The sequence below is a fragment of the Oncorhynchus nerka genome, linkage group LG26, assembly GCF_034236695.1.
Source record: "Oncorhynchus nerka isolate Pitt River linkage group LG26, Oner_Uvic_2.0, whole genome shotgun sequence".
NCBI classification, from domain to species: Eukaryota; Metazoa; Chordata; class Actinopteri; order Salmoniformes; family Salmonidae; genus Oncorhynchus; species Oncorhynchus nerka.
In genome coordinates this window covers 11084396-11099996 of record NC_088421.1, presented here as the reverse complement: position 1 = coordinate 11099996, position 15601 = coordinate 11084396, and the positions used below count along the sequence as shown (strand labels likewise).

General features: G+C 45.3%; 1 protein-coding gene across 2 annotated transcripts in view; it reads left to right on the top strand.

Moving 5' to 3' along the window:
• Positions 1-15601, top strand: part of LOC115110276 (zinc finger protein 385C-like) — a 157490-nt gene that overhangs the window by 112064 nt on the left and 29825 nt on the right. For both annotated transcript variants that reach the window (XM_065010081.1, XM_029635780.2), the window contains exon 2: positions 14618-14760. In XM_065010081.1, the coding sequence (XP_064866153.1) occupies positions 14618-14760 (143 nt within the window). The remainder of the gene's footprint in view (positions 1-14617; positions 14761-15601) is intronic.

Sequence of the window (15601 nt, the reverse complement as noted above, 5' to 3'; positions counted from 1 at the left end):
AGGAGGGCATTAATCAGAGAGGCAACAAAGAGACAGCGGAGATTGGAGCATCTGTCCATAAGACCACTTTAAGCCAAACACTCCACAGAGCTGGGCTTTACGGAAGAGTGGCCAGAAAAAAAAGCCATTGCTTAAAGAAAAAAATAAGCAAGCACGTTTGGTGTTCACCAAAAGGCATGTGGGAGACTCCCCAAACATATGGAAGAAGGTACTCTGGTCAGATGAGACTAAAATTGAGCTTTTTGTCCATCAAGGAAAATGTTATGTCTAGCACAAACCAAACACCTCTCATCACCCCGAGAACATCATCCCCACAGTAAAGCATGGTGGTGGCAGCATCATGCTGTGGGGATGTTTTTAATTGTCAGGGACTGGGAAACTGGTCCGAATTGAGTTTCGCTGTACACCAGCGAAACCCATCCAACTTGAAGGAGCTGGAGCAGTTTTGCCTTGAAGAATGGGCAACAATCCCAGTGGCTAGATGTGCCAAGCTTATAGAGACATACCCCAAGATACTTGCAGCTGCAAAAGATGTCTCTACGAAGTGGGGGGGGAATAATTATGCACGCTCAAGTTCAGTTTTTTTCTTGTTTGTTTCACAATAAAAAATATTTTGCATCTTCAAAGTGGTAGGCATGTTGTGTAAATCAAATGATATACTTTCGAAAGCCACTGTATTTAGCAAGCAACCTCTTGCTCATACTTATTTTCACCAACCTCAAATCCTACTCGTCCTCCAATCGAGGACCCTCGGCTGGACAACTGTGGCTAATCAGTCTATAATGGAGATGTCACCGTTGGCATGACGGCAGAGTGATGGTCGGCCGCTCAGCCTGAAATGTATTCATGTAAAAAAACATTAAGTAGTTAATGCCACTTCCACAAATTACTCAATTTGCTGAGGAAATGAACCTAATCTGAGCTCCTGTCAATCCTACAGAGATTCCCAATCCCTGGGCCTGGGAGTGTAGCCCATCTGTACGAGTGAGTTCCTATCCATTAAATGTGTGTGATGGGCTCCGGCTAAACATAATCCATCATCATGTAGTAGACTCTGTGAAACTCGTTTTGACACACCAATAATGTGTGCAATGTATGATGGTAATGATGGTAATGATGGTTAGGTAATGATGATATAAGCTATACGCTAACCACTTCCTTTATGAATGTTAAAACTATGTATGCAGATTACCTCTGATGACTTAGAGGACCTTTTAAAGGTGCTACGCATAGGATTTGATATAATTTATGCATTGTCATTTCAGAAAATGTACATAAAATTATACCAGCTTCTAACAGCTTGTAAAAACAATATATTTTGTTATTGAAAATATATTTAACAGCGATTTAGATGGTATAATAATTCCATACACTGTTCAGTGCTTGTTTTCTCACACAAACTGAAATTTAGCAAATAGTGTAGAATTTTTGCAACCAGGAAATGACAGACTAGATAACCTAGCCACCAAGTCAACAACAGATGTTGCTCCTGCTTGAGATATCAAGTCGAATATCACAGCCAATCACACTGGCAGGCAAGTAATACTGTGAAACACGATCATTCCACTATTAGCACCAGATATGGACATTTTCTGAAATTAAAATGCTAATTAAAAAAAGAAATCCTATGTGTAGTACCTTCAAGAAGCACCACTATTTTAGACCTATAAGCATCTGCTCATGCCTGGAGGTAGGGCCCATCACTATCTCTCAAAAATGAGGAGAGCAGATAAGAAACTGCAGGCATACTTACTTAAAATTATTGCCCTCAAAAAAGGAAAGAAAACATTAATTTTTCTGAGGTTGTTTTTCTGTTTATCGACACGCTGAAATTTCTTGTACAGCTACCTCTACAGAGCTATAGCCAGCCGTGGGCGCCATTCTGCATAGATTAATGCATTTGATATCTCCTCCTTCTCCTATTTTCCTTCTCCTGGTTTAGTGCTAGAAATCATAACTGTCTCCTCTCCGTGGCTGGGGCTCTGCTCTCCCCTCACGGAGCTGTGCAGGGGGGAGCTGGGCAATTTGTTTCTGGATGTCTCCAGGCTTATCGGCTCTGCTCGACAGATGGCCCGCGTGCCTGCCTTCTCTCCTCTCCTCAGGTTCGGGTTGGGGGTAGACGCGCGCTGCTCTTTTTGTTGCGCCTGACAAAGCTCATTACAGGTGCTCCCAGGGAGAGACGATGTCTCCACGAGGACCCGTTACCCCCGCCGAACCCCGCGCCGCCGCTCTCTCTCGCCGTGGAGTGCCGCCGACCCGTAGCCAAAGTGACAAAAACCCATTTGGGAGTTTCAGTATGGTTGAGTGATACTGGACTCACGTTCTCAAGGCTCACAGGTTACAGACACATAGGGAGAGAAGGCCTAGTCTACAACAACACAACACCACTGAACAACTGGCATATATGATGAAGAGGATACTGAGGATTTCTACAAAGTAAAAGCCACTGTCACGCCCTGATCTGTTTCACCTGGTCCTGTGATTGTCTCCACCCCCTCCAGGTGTCACTTATTTTCCCCAGTGTATTTATCCCTGTGTTTCCTGTCTCTCTGTGCCAGTTCATCTTGTATGTTTAGTCAAGTCAACCAGTGTGTTTTTTCCGTTCTCCTTTTCTGTTCTCTTTTTACAGTGCTCCCGGTTCTGACCCCTGCCTGACTCTGGACCACTTTCCCACCTGCCTGATCATCCTGCCTGCCCTGACCTTGATTCTGCCTGCCCTTCAGTACCTATTGGACTCTGATCTGGTTTTGACCTTTTTGCCTGTCCACGACCATTCTCTTGCCTACCCCTTTGGATTAATAAACATTGTAAGACTCCAACCATCTGCCTCTTGTGTCTGCATCTGGGTCTCGCCTTGTGCCTTGATAGCCGCATTTAACGAAGACGTTAACTGTAGGAAATAATATATATATTATTTAACCTTTATTTAACTATGCAAGTCAGTTGAGAACTAATGGTAAGCTTCATATAGGCTATTCATTCATCTTAACAATATTTTCCATCAATACATGTTCAATCAACGGCTTAGCGAAACATGAACTGACTATATCTCTGGGTCGTGTTTGAAGAGACCTGCCAGCGTTTCTCCTCATAATTGAATTTAAGCTATAACCTTGTGGTTAGTCAATAGCAGCAACACAAGCAGAAGCTGATGTTTGTGTGATAACGCCAACATGGCAGAGTGGTAGCGTCACAGGCCAGGGGCTGTTATTGATCCTATTTAAACTGCTGTCTCGCTTCATCTTTTATTCATTGGCTTTGGTTCATTTACTTATGCACCTTAAAACATGGAGTAATGCTGAGCAGCCCGAGGCGTTGTTTCACTCGGATTCTCCACTCTTCTGCTCTTATCATCCCTTCTGCTCAGGGCTTCTCAGATTCTCAGATAGGGAAGATTGTAATGGGATGAAGACAGTGTGATGTCTATTTATAAAGCATAGCATCATGCCACAACAGATGGGAATCTGTCTGTACAGGCTGACAGTAATTGGTGTTGGGGGATAAAGTATGTCTTTAAACACTGTGACACTAAGGCTTTGTTCATCCTGTCTTTCTTGGGGTTTCTTATGAGGACCATGACCACGGTGGGTCACTCTTTATTAGGATAGATACTCTACAGATGGTCCTATTGTTTTTTGTGAACTGGAAATGTCTAGGAGCAACAACGGCTCAGCCGCGAAGTGGTAGTCCACACAAGCTCACAGAACGGGATCGCTGAGTGCTGAAGAGCATAGCGCGTAAAAATCGTCTGTCCTCGGTTGCAACACTCCCTACCTAGTTCCAAGCTGCCTCTGGAAGCATCATCAGCACAATAACTGTTTGTCGGGAGCTTTGTGAAATGGATTTCAATGGCCCGAGCAGCCGCACACAAGCCTTAGCTCATCATGCGCAATGCCAAGGAGTAGTGTAAAGCTTGCCACCATTAAACTCTGGAGCAGTGGAAACGCGTTCTCTGGAGTGATGAATCACTCTGGACGAATCTGGGTTTGGCGGATGCCAGGAAAACGCTACCTGCCCGAATGCATAGTGACCAATTTAAAGTTTGGTGGAGGAGGAATAATGGTCTGGGGCTGTTTTTCATGGTTTGGGCTAGGCCCCTTAGTTCCAGTGAAGGGAATCTTAACGCTACAGCATACAATGACATTCTACACAATTCTGTGCTTCCAACTGTGCGGCAACAGTTTGGGGAAGGACCTTTCCTGTTTTAGCATGACAATTCCCCCATTGCTCAAAGCGAGATCCATACAGAAATGGTTTGTCGATCGTTGTGGAAGAACTTGACTGGCCTGCACAGAACCCTGACCTCAACCCCATCAAACATCTTTGGGATGAATTGGAATGCTGCCAGGCCTAATCGCCCAATATCAATCCCCGATCTCACAAATGCTGTTATGGCTGAATGGAAGTAAATCCCTGCAGCAATGGTCCAACATCTAGTAGAAAGCCTTCCCAGAAGAGTGGAGGCTGTTATAGCAGCAAAGGGGGGACCAACTCCATGTTAATGAGATGTTCGACGGGCACATACTTTTGACCATGTAGTGTATCTGTTGCTCCAGAGTGGCGCAGCGGTCTAAGGCACTGCATCTCAGTGCTAGAGGCGTCACTATAGACACCCTGGTTCGATTCCAGGCTGTATCACAGCTGGCTGTGATTGGGAGTCCCATAGGGCGGCGAACAATTGGCCCAGCGTCGTCTGGATTTGGCCGGTGTAGGTCGTCATTGTAAATAAGAATTTGTTCTTAACTGACTTGCCTGGTTAAATAAAATAAGTACAAACAAAATTAGCAACTGCTTGCTAAGGTTAGGGTTAGGATAACGATTAAGGTTAGGGTTAGTGCCCAGGGTTAGGGATAATAGATAGTTAGTTAGTTAGTTGAAATGTTACTGATAGTGTGTAGATAGCCTGTAGAGCAGGGATCATCACCTAGATTCAGCCGCGGGATGATTATTTTCTTGAGCGGATGATCAGAGGGCCGGTATCTAATTACAAATAACTTGTAGACTGCCAATTGACCGCAAGAAGCCCAACAGATATAATATTTGACTAAAATATAATAATTCAAACATTTGCGTACATTTTATATAAGATCACATATACAGTATCTCTCTATTAAGCGTGAGAATACTTTGGAACAGATTTCCAAAATTGTAATCACTGGGACCTGATTGTATGATGTTTTTACAGTCTTTTATGTCTGACAATAAAAATTCAAAATGCTTACATTTTTTCATCAGAAAACTTGGGGGCAAATAAAATGCCCCAGGGGCCAAATCCGGCCTCCGGCCTGCCATTTGGGGAACCCTGCTGTAGAGCATCTACAGATGGACTATCCAAATAAAGTGTTACTCCATGGTGCAGGGGCTGGTTGAGTATCAACTTTTACAACCCAATGGTTAGGATTTGGCACTCTCGTCGCCACGGCCCGGGTTCGATTCCCGGTCAGGGAGCTACTCCTTGGGCGTCTGAGTGGCTCAGCGGTCTAAGGCACTGCATCTCAGTGCTAGAGCCGTCACTACAGACCCTGGTTCGATCCCGGGCTGTATAACAACCGGCCGTGATCAGGAGTCCCATAGGGGGGTGCACAATTGGCCCAGCGTTGTCTGGGTTAGGGGAGGGTTTGGCTGGGTTAGGGGAGGGTTTGGCTGGGGTAGGGGAGGGTTTGGCTGGGTTAGAGGAGGGTTTGGCTGGGTTAGGGGAGGGTTTGGCTGGGGTAGGGGAGGGTTTGGCTGGGTTAGGGGAGGGTTTGGCTGGGTTAGGGGAGGGTTTGGCTGGGGTAGGGGAGGGTTTGGCTGGGTTAGGGGAGGGTTTGGCTGGGGTAGGGGAGGGTTTGGCTGGGTTAGGGGAGGGTTTGGCTGGGGTAGGCTGTCATTGTAAAATAAAAATTTGTTCTTAACTGACTTGCCTGGTTAAAATAAAAAATATATAAAATATAAAATCCCCACCTTGCCCAACATTTGTTGCATCCTACTGTACACTCTTCTCCTTCATTGAAGGGCACTCCTACTGTGCCAGTCCCACCCTCACCTCAACATATTCCTTTAGGAAGCATCAAAAGCAGCCTGAGCGGCAGACGGACAGTGTTAGTGGAGTTCATGTTCACACGGGTGACTATCTGACTTTGAACATTTCCTCTCAAAGACCCTGAAACAGGGAAGGGTGTGTTTTCCTCCCTCCTGAGTGTACCCTATTTTCCAATGGCAGGTCAAACTGTGCCTAACCATGTGTTAAATCAGGTCGCATGGATGCTTCTGTCACCTCCCACTAGCAGCAGAAAGAGTTTTTGGAGATAGAAGGTGAAAGGAGGACAGAACGAAGCAGGGGGAAGTAGTTTTCAACAACCAATTACCTCACTGGTTTCCTGGAGAAAATGCACTAACCTAGTTTGGTTGGTGGAAGTGGTTGTGTAAATGTGTTTCTCCTTGTTGAAGAACAGGAAATGTGCTCTTTATCTGCAGTTCAGTTGTCTATCTTGTGGTGTTTCAGGGTCCCTTCCAGCTTTGACACTAAACAGGGAGTGTCACTTAACAAAGTAGTGAGAAAATGTAGTTCTGTTAACAACGGACAATCACACACTTGATTAAACAGCCATTTCTGAGAGGGAGGTGAGGACGGGAGATCAGTTCTGCACAAATAAACTCTGCAGTGCTGTCACATAAGCCATAAACCCCTCCCACACACACACACACACACACACATGCACACATACACAGTCATAGACAAAATATACAAATAGTTATACACTGTTATAACACACATACACACACAACACATACAGTTATACACTTAATAATACGTACACTGTCTGCACTACCAACACAACACAAGTGACCCAGAAAAATAAGAGAAAAATACATTCCAAACAGCTTTAAAAGAGGGAGGGAACGGTCTGTTCAATACTCTCTGACAGCACAGCAGCATGGAGAGATTCTCTTTGACTCTGTGACTCTAAAGGGATTTCAGATTGCGTGTCATTCAGGGGGTTTACACACCATGTGTACTCTCCTCGTGTTCTTCTGCATCAGACACAAACAGACTAAACTCCCAGCCTTCCTCTGTCTGACTTCACTGTAATAGAATATTATGAGTGAGATCATTAACTCAGCATCGTTAAAAGAAACAAATATACTTCTGTTAATTTCATGCAGGAAAAGAGAATCAATTGGCCAGAACACTGAGCTATTATATCCTTCATTATCCATGGACCATGCGCTGTTCCATCTAATCAACTTCAGATCACATTTTAAACTCAGGTTTTCATTATGCTTGAAGGAGAGTATGGACAGTGAGAGGGAGAAATGGAGAGAGAAATTGAGAAATAGAGAGAGAAATGGAGAGATGGAGAGAGGGATAGAGAGAGCGTCGATGGGAGTCTTTAATTAAAGCTGATTATGCTTAATGTTCTCCGTCCATGCAGTAATGACTCCCGTGGTAGTCCTCACACAACCTCGGGATCAAGCGGAAGTTAATTGGCTGTTAAGACTCTCCCTTTCTTTCCCTCTCAGTCCATCTTTCCCCCCCTCTTTCTCTCCTTCAGAGGAATCGGAGCGAATGACCGCTGGTGGCTTTTCGGTATTTTAATTGCTCCTATGGCTATAAGCTATGAGAACATCTCCAAACTGTCTCACTGGGCTCAGAGCCACTTTCACATACAATACAGTACATGGGCTAATCTTAGGTATTTTATGGCTTCTAACGGTTGCATCCCAAATGGCACACTCTTCCCTATTTAGTGCACTTTTGACTAGAATCCTACCTTGTCACATCCTGTCCTATCAGTGCATGGTCTGAGGCAGGCCGAGGCTGCCTATTAGGGGCTCAGGGGGGACAGAGCCTAGCATGAGCAACAGCCTTGTGACTGACTGGGACGGTGCATGTCACTGCTCGTCCCTTAGTGTGCACATTTGGTAAGCTATGATGAAGAGCTCCGTCAGGGGTTGTGTAAGAGGAGCATCTCAAGAGAACACACACACAGACGGCGGGGGTAGTGGTGGGGATGTTTGGAGTTATAAAACAATAATTGTATTATCTTATTAGCATAAAACAAACTGGGCTCGCACTCTTACTGTGATACTGGCCCTTCACTAAAGGAGCATGTTTTCTCCCTTTAATGGAATCCATGGACAAAGCATCGGGCCTACATTCCTACATGAGTTATATTTACCCAGCTGGATATGACAGTTTATCTGACAGAATACAGGACATTACTCAGCAGTCAATAGCACTGAAGCATTTTAAACCTGAGTTAGTGTCAGCGGTGTATTTATGTGGCTGTGATTGTCCTTGGGGCAATCAGTCTAGAGCCCATGTCTTTCACCACAGTGACTAGTCTCAGTGACAAAGCCATAAACAAAAGACACATTCAGCTCAGGATCTGAATGAATTTCCCTTCCCTCTCCTACAGTACAATACAGGACATTAATGTTGGACATTCAGTCATGTTATGTCCTATGTGGCTCGAGGACTTCCTGTCAACCTTGCTGAAGGACACAGCAGCAGCAGTGATGTCCATAGGGCATTATTCCACCCCTGCCACCCTCAGGTCTCTCTGTCCACTCCACCACATGGAGGTCCTCTACAGCCCGCGGACGCATCTTTAGTTGAAGTGTACCTATGATGAAAATTACAGGCCTCTCTCTCATCTTTTTAAGTGGGAGAACTTTCACAATTGGTGGCTGACTAAATACTTTTTTACCCCACTATATATATATATATATATATATATATATATATATATATATATATATATATATATATATACAGTGCCTTCATGAAGTGGAAATCGAAATTGTATTCAAACTTTTTTAACAAATCAAAAACGGCCCCCTTGAACTTTGCGACCTTTTGCCACATTTCAGGCTTCAAACATAAAGATATAAAACTGTATTTTTTTGTGAAGAATCAACAACAAGTGGGACACAATCATGAAGTGGAACGACATTTATTGGATATTTCAAACTTTTTTGTGGGAGAATAAGTAGTATAGCAGTTATGAGCGGAAAAGTCACTGGTTTGAATCCCCTAGGTGAAAAAGCTGTCAACGTGCCCTTGAGCAAGGCACTTTACCCTAATTGAGCCTGTAAGTTGCACTGAAATAAGAGCGTCTGCTAAATGACCAAAATGTAAATCATTAGAAAGACAAAAGGGAAGGGGCTTACACAAAAGGCTAGAAAATACTGTACCAGTCAAAAGTTTGGACACACCTACTCATTCAAGGGTTTTTATTTATTTTTTACTATTTTCTACATTGTAGAATAATAGTGAAGACATCAAAACTATGAAATAACACATATGGAATCAAGTAGAAAACAAAAAAGTGTTAAACAAATCAAAATCGATTTTTGATTTTAGATTCTTCAAAGTAGCCACCCTTTGCCTTGATGACAGCTTTGCACACTCTTGGCATTCTCTCAACCAGCTTCGCCTGGAATGCTTTTCCAACAGTCTTGAAGGAGTTCCCACATATGCTGAGCATGGTTGGCTGCTTTTCCTTTACTCTGCAGTCCAACTCATCCCGAACTATCAGGAATCAAGGTAAGACCCAGATGCAGACACGTCGAATTGACAATGGTTTAATATTCCAACAGGGGCAGGCAATAGACATGTCAAGGCAGGCAGGGGTCAGTAAACTAGAGGTGGGGCAACGGTGTATATGCATACATTGTTTATATTAAAAACCGCAGTCTAAGGCCTCCCGAGTGGCGTAGTGGTCTAAGGCACTCTATCTCAGTGCTTTAGACGTCACTACAGAACCGGGTTCATTCCCAGGCTGTGTCACAACTGGTTGTGACTGGGAGTCACATAGGGTGGCGTACAATTGTCCCAGCATCGTCTGGGTTAGGGGAGGGTTTGGCCGAGGGGGCTCATCGCACTCTAGCGACTCCTCGTGACGGGTCGGGTGCCTGCAGGCTGACTTGGGTTGTTAGTTGAACGGTGTTTCCTTCGACACATTGGTGCAGCTGGGAGGGTGTTAAGGAGTGCGGTTTCGTGGGTCATGTTTCGGAGGACACATGACTCGACCTTCGCCTCTCCTGAGCCTGTTGGTAAGTTGCAGCGACGAGACAAGATTGTAATTGGATCTCAATTGGATATCATGAAATTGGGGGGGTAACTTTTTTTTTTATTATTAAAAAATAAACCAGTCTCAATGTGGAAATAATGTTCTTAATGTAATCACATAATGTTTTTATGAACATCATGCTGTGCCTGATGATGGTAGATGTGTTGTGTAACTGAGTCATGTGTTAAGACGATATGTGTTGTTGTGATGGTCAGTGGAGGAAGAGGATTGTGGATTAAGTTCTAGAGACAGTCAGCACTGTAAGCAGAGTCCTCTTCCAGTCCTCTTCGGTTTTAACACGGAAGTCTTGTTGTCTGGACAGCCACTGATGCATAAACACATGAGAGCCTGCACACAGGCATGTCTTTGGACAGACAACACACACACACACTCATTACACACCACATTAAATGAGAATGACGCAATGTGATAGAAGGAGGTTAGCTGTGGCTTCAGGGCCGAATCAGCCTACCCCTCCTCCCTAACACATGTCCACACACACACACACATACACACACACACACACACACACGTAAACAAACCCACACACATTTTATTTCCTCCTTCCCTTCTGTTGTATGTATGATGTGTTTGTTTTTTGTGTACCTCTACACCTTAATATAGATTTCAGTGGCGTACACCTAGTGCATTCCCATAGGCTTTGAGAATGTGTGTGTGTGCATGCATCCAGGTGTGTGTGTATGTTTATTCCCTCTGTGTGTCATTTGTTTCCTGGAGGTGCATGGGTGGAGGTATGTTAGTATGAGTTTTATGTGGTACTTACCTACCACATGTGTCTCCGGTACACAGAGAGCAACCACTCCGTTGTCTGTGGCTGGCTGTTGTAAATTCCTTGATTCCTATGCGTGTGCCTCAGTGCGGCGCTAGTCTTATCATCCAAACAGGCAAACAACCAGCCTCTGATTTAATACACTGTATTGGGAGCCACAGAGGGAGAAAGAGGGAGGGATGCACTATCAGCTGACAACTGTCCTCCAAGCTAGGCTAACCCTGCTCCTTCGCGCGCGCACGTGTGTGACATCTCGCAGTGGAAGGCAGGGGACCACATGACTGGAGTTGATGTCCGCCCTCCATGCCGTCTCTGTGGGCGGAAAACAGACAGCAGTGGGCCGTCCTCACCCAGCACCCAGCCGGGGGCAGACACAGCCAGGCCTCTACCCAGCACAGTGAACATATGCCTGGGGCTCCAGCGTTGCCCCTTTACTCCTCAGCTCCACCGACCAATTATAAAACTAGGCTGCGTCTCAAATGGCACCCTTTCCCCTGTGGGCCCTGGTCAAAAGTAGTGCACTATGTAGGGAATAGGGTGCCATTTGGGACGCATCCACAACACTCATCCTGGGGAGGAGCTGGTTGTCAATCTGATATCAAACCCTGAGGCAGACGGCTGTCAGGACTGCTGCCTTCCCCATTGTTATTCTGTCACATGCTTCATACATACGTACATACATACGACTAGTGATACCATTAATAAATCAATTTATTAAAGTGTCCAGTGATTTGAGTCTGTATGTTGGCAGCAGCCTCTCTATGTTAGTGATGGCTGTTTAACAGTCTGATGGCCTTGAGATGGAAGCTGTTTTTCAGTCTCTCAGTCCCAGCTTTGATGCACTTGTACTGACCTCGCCTTCTGGATAATAGCGGGGTGAACAGGCAGTGGCTCGGGTGGTTGCTGTCCTTGATGATCTTTTTGGCTTTCCTGTGACATCGGGTGCAGTAAGTCTCTTGGAGTGCAGGTAGTTTGCCCCCGGTGATGCGTTGTGCAGACCGCACTCCCCTCTGGGGAGCCTTGTGGTTGAGGGCGGTACAGTTACTGTACTAGGTGGTGACACAGCCCGACAGGATGCTCTCGATTGTACATCTGTAGAAGTTTGTGAGGGTTTTAGGTGACAAACCAAATTTCTTCAGCCTCCTGAGGTTGAAGAGGCGCTGTTGCACCTTCTTCACCACGCTGTCTGTGTGGGTGGACCATTTCAGTTTGTCTGTGATGTGTACGCCGAGGAACTTAAAACTTTACACCTTTTCCACTACTGTCCTGTCAATGTGGATAGGGGGGTGCTCCCTCTGCTGTTTCCTGAAGTCCACGATCATCTCCTTTTGTTTTGTTGACGTTTAGTGAGGGGTTATTTTCCTGACACCACACTCCGAGGGCCTTCAACTCCTCCCTGTAGGCTGTGTTGTCATTGTTGGTAATCAAGCCTACCACTGTAGTGTCGTCTGCAAACGTGAGTTGAGTTGGAGGTGTGCCTGACCACACAGTCATGGGTGAACAGGGAAAACAGGAGAGGGCTGAGAACACACCCCTGTGGGGCCCCAGTGTTGAGGATCAGCTGAGTCGAGATGATGTTTCCTACCTTCACCAACTGTGGGCGACCCGTCAGAAAGTCCAGGACCCAGTTGCACAGGGCGGGGTCGAGACCCAGGGTCTCAAGCTTAACCTTTCCCCTCGTCAACATTCCCCTGAAAAGGCAGCGCCTGAAATTCAAAAATATTTTTGGGAAATATGTAACTTTCACACATTAACAAGTCCAATACAGCAAATGAAAGATAAACATCTTTCAAGGTTAATCTCTTCTGTTTCTAAAGGTGTGTGTTATTACGAGGTCAATCTCTTCTGTTTCTAAAGGTGTGTGTTATTACGAGGTCAATCTCTTCTGTTTCTAAAGGTGTGTGTTATTGTGTCCTGATATTTCCTCATCCTCCTATCATATCCATGGTGTGTGTTGTAATGGTGAATTGCATTGCGCATGCTCAGGGCAGGTCTGGTGACCCAGAGATGATACTGATGATTGATCCTGGCGATGGGATAAGTACCCAGCACAGCACCGACCCACTGAAATGCAGCCAGCTGGAAAATTAGAAATCTCTTCATCCCTGGTCCATTTGATATCCGGTATCATCTTCCCAGGTCATACGGTGCAGTCCAGGCACTCCCCTCTCACAGCCAATGAATCTGTAATTAAATGATATGTGCGTGTGTATACGTGAGCACCCGGTGCATGTCCTTGAAGGATTAGCTCTGGCAGTGGGGTGATAGGATGTAGGGGGGTCGTGAAGGGGGGTTGCTCTCATGCCCAGCCCCCCCCTCAGTCTTACACCTTACCTCCCACCTTACCTCATACCTTACCTCCCACCTTACCTCATACCTTACCTCCCACCTTACCTCATACCTTACCTCACACCTTACCTCATACCTTACCTCACACCTTACCTCATACCTTATCTCATACCTTACCTCACACCTTTCTCCTACTTTATCCCCCGCCTTACCTCACACCTTACCTCACACCTTACCTCATACCTTACCTCCCACCTTACCTCATACCTTACCTCACACCTTTTCTTCTACTTTACCTCCCACCTTACCTCACACCTTACCTTACACCTTACCTCATACCTTACCTCACACCTTACCTCACACCTTTTCTTCTACTTTACCTCCCACCTTACCTCCCACCTTACCTCACACCTTACCTTACACCTTACCTCCCACCTTACCTCATACCTTACCTCACACCTTTTCTCCTACTTTACCTCCCACCTTACCTGACACCTCACACATTAACTCATACCTTACCTCCCACCTTATCTCATACCTTACCTCACATCTTTTCTCCTACTTTACCTCCCACCTTACCTCCCACCTTACGTCACACCTTACTTATACCTTACCTCCCACCTTACCTCACATCTTACCTCATACCTTACCTCACACCTTACTCCTACTTTACCTCACACCTTACTCCTACTTTACCTCACACCTTACCTCACACCTTACTTCACACCTTACCTCACACCTTACCTCATACCTTACCTCATACCTTACTTCATACCTTACCTCACACATTTTCTCCTACTTTACCTCCCACCTTACCTCATACCTTACATCATACCTTACCTCATACCTTACCTCACACCTTACTCCTACTTTACCTCCCACCTTACCTCACACCTTACCTCATACCTTACCTCCCACCTCATACCTTACCTCACATCTTACCTCACACATTTTTCCTACTTTACCTCCCACCTTACCTCACACCTTACCTTCCAGCTTACCCTATATCTTACCTCACACATTTTCTCCTACTTTACCTCCCACCTTACCTCACACCTTACCTCACTCTTTACCTCACACCTTATCTCACTCTTTACCTCACTCTTTACCTCACACCTTACCTCACTCCTTACTTCCTACCTTACCTCATACCTTACCTCATACCTTACCTCACACCTTTCTCCTACTTTATCCCCCACCTTACCTCACACCTTACCTCCCACCTTACCTCCCACCTTACCTCATACCTTACCTCACACCTTTTCTCCTACTTTACCTCCCATCTTACCTCACACCTTACCTCACTCTTTACCTCACACCTTATCTCACTCTTTACCTCACTCTTTACCTCACACCTTACCTCACTCCTTACCTACCAAACACACTGGTAGTGAGAAGAGACAGAAAAATAGACATCAAAGCGTCTCTCATGATTGTTCTGGGTGTTTGTCTAACCCTGTTGTGTTGTTGTTCCGTCCAGGCACCTCTGCCCAGGGCAACCCCCTCCTGGCCTCCCTGCCTGTTCCGGGACGGCCCCTGCAGCCCCACCTCGACCTCAAGCACTTCCTGCCCTTCAGGCTCAATGGATCGTCCCCCCTCAGCCTCTTCCCTAACTTCAGCACGGTGAGTCACACAGCACGGCATGGCACATCAACATCACCAAGTTATATCTACGTAACTACCACACTGCTAGTGTGAACTCAAAATACCTTTTTGTTTGTCAAATATTCTGTTATTTTCATGAGCTTAAGATGTCTGAAAAAATAGGCTACTCAAAGTGCCTGATGCCATTACCTTAAATTCCAATATATCTGTTGGTATTATAGAGCCACGCCCACCTACACTACCGTTCAAAAGTTTGGGCTCACTTAGAAATGTCCTTGTTTTTGAAAGAAAAACACATTTTTTTGTCCATTAAAATAACATCAAATTGATCAGAAATACAGTGTAGACATTGTTAATGTTGTAAATGACTATTGTAGCTGGAAACAGCAGATTTTTTATGGAATATCTACATAGGTGTAAAGAGGCCCATTATCAGCAACCATCACTCCTGCGTTCCAATGCCACGTTGTGTTAGCTAATCCAAGTTTATCATTTTAAAAGGCTAATTGATCATTAGAAAGAGAGAGAGTGTGTGAGTGAGTGTGGACATCTGCTTGTCATACATCTCATTCCAAAGTCATGGGCATTAATATTGAGTCGGACCCCCCTTTGCTGCGATAACAGCCTCCACTCTTCTGGGAAGGCTTTCCACTAGATGTTGGAACATTGTTGTGGGGACTTGCTTCCATTCAGCCACAAGAGCAAAAGTGAGGTTGGGCACTGATGTTGGGCGATTAGACCTGGCTCGCAGTCAGCGTTCCAATCCATCTCAAAGGTGTTTGATGGGGTTGAGGTCAGGGCTCTGTGCAGGCTAGTCAAGTTCTTCCACACCGATCTCTACAAACAAATTTCTGTATGG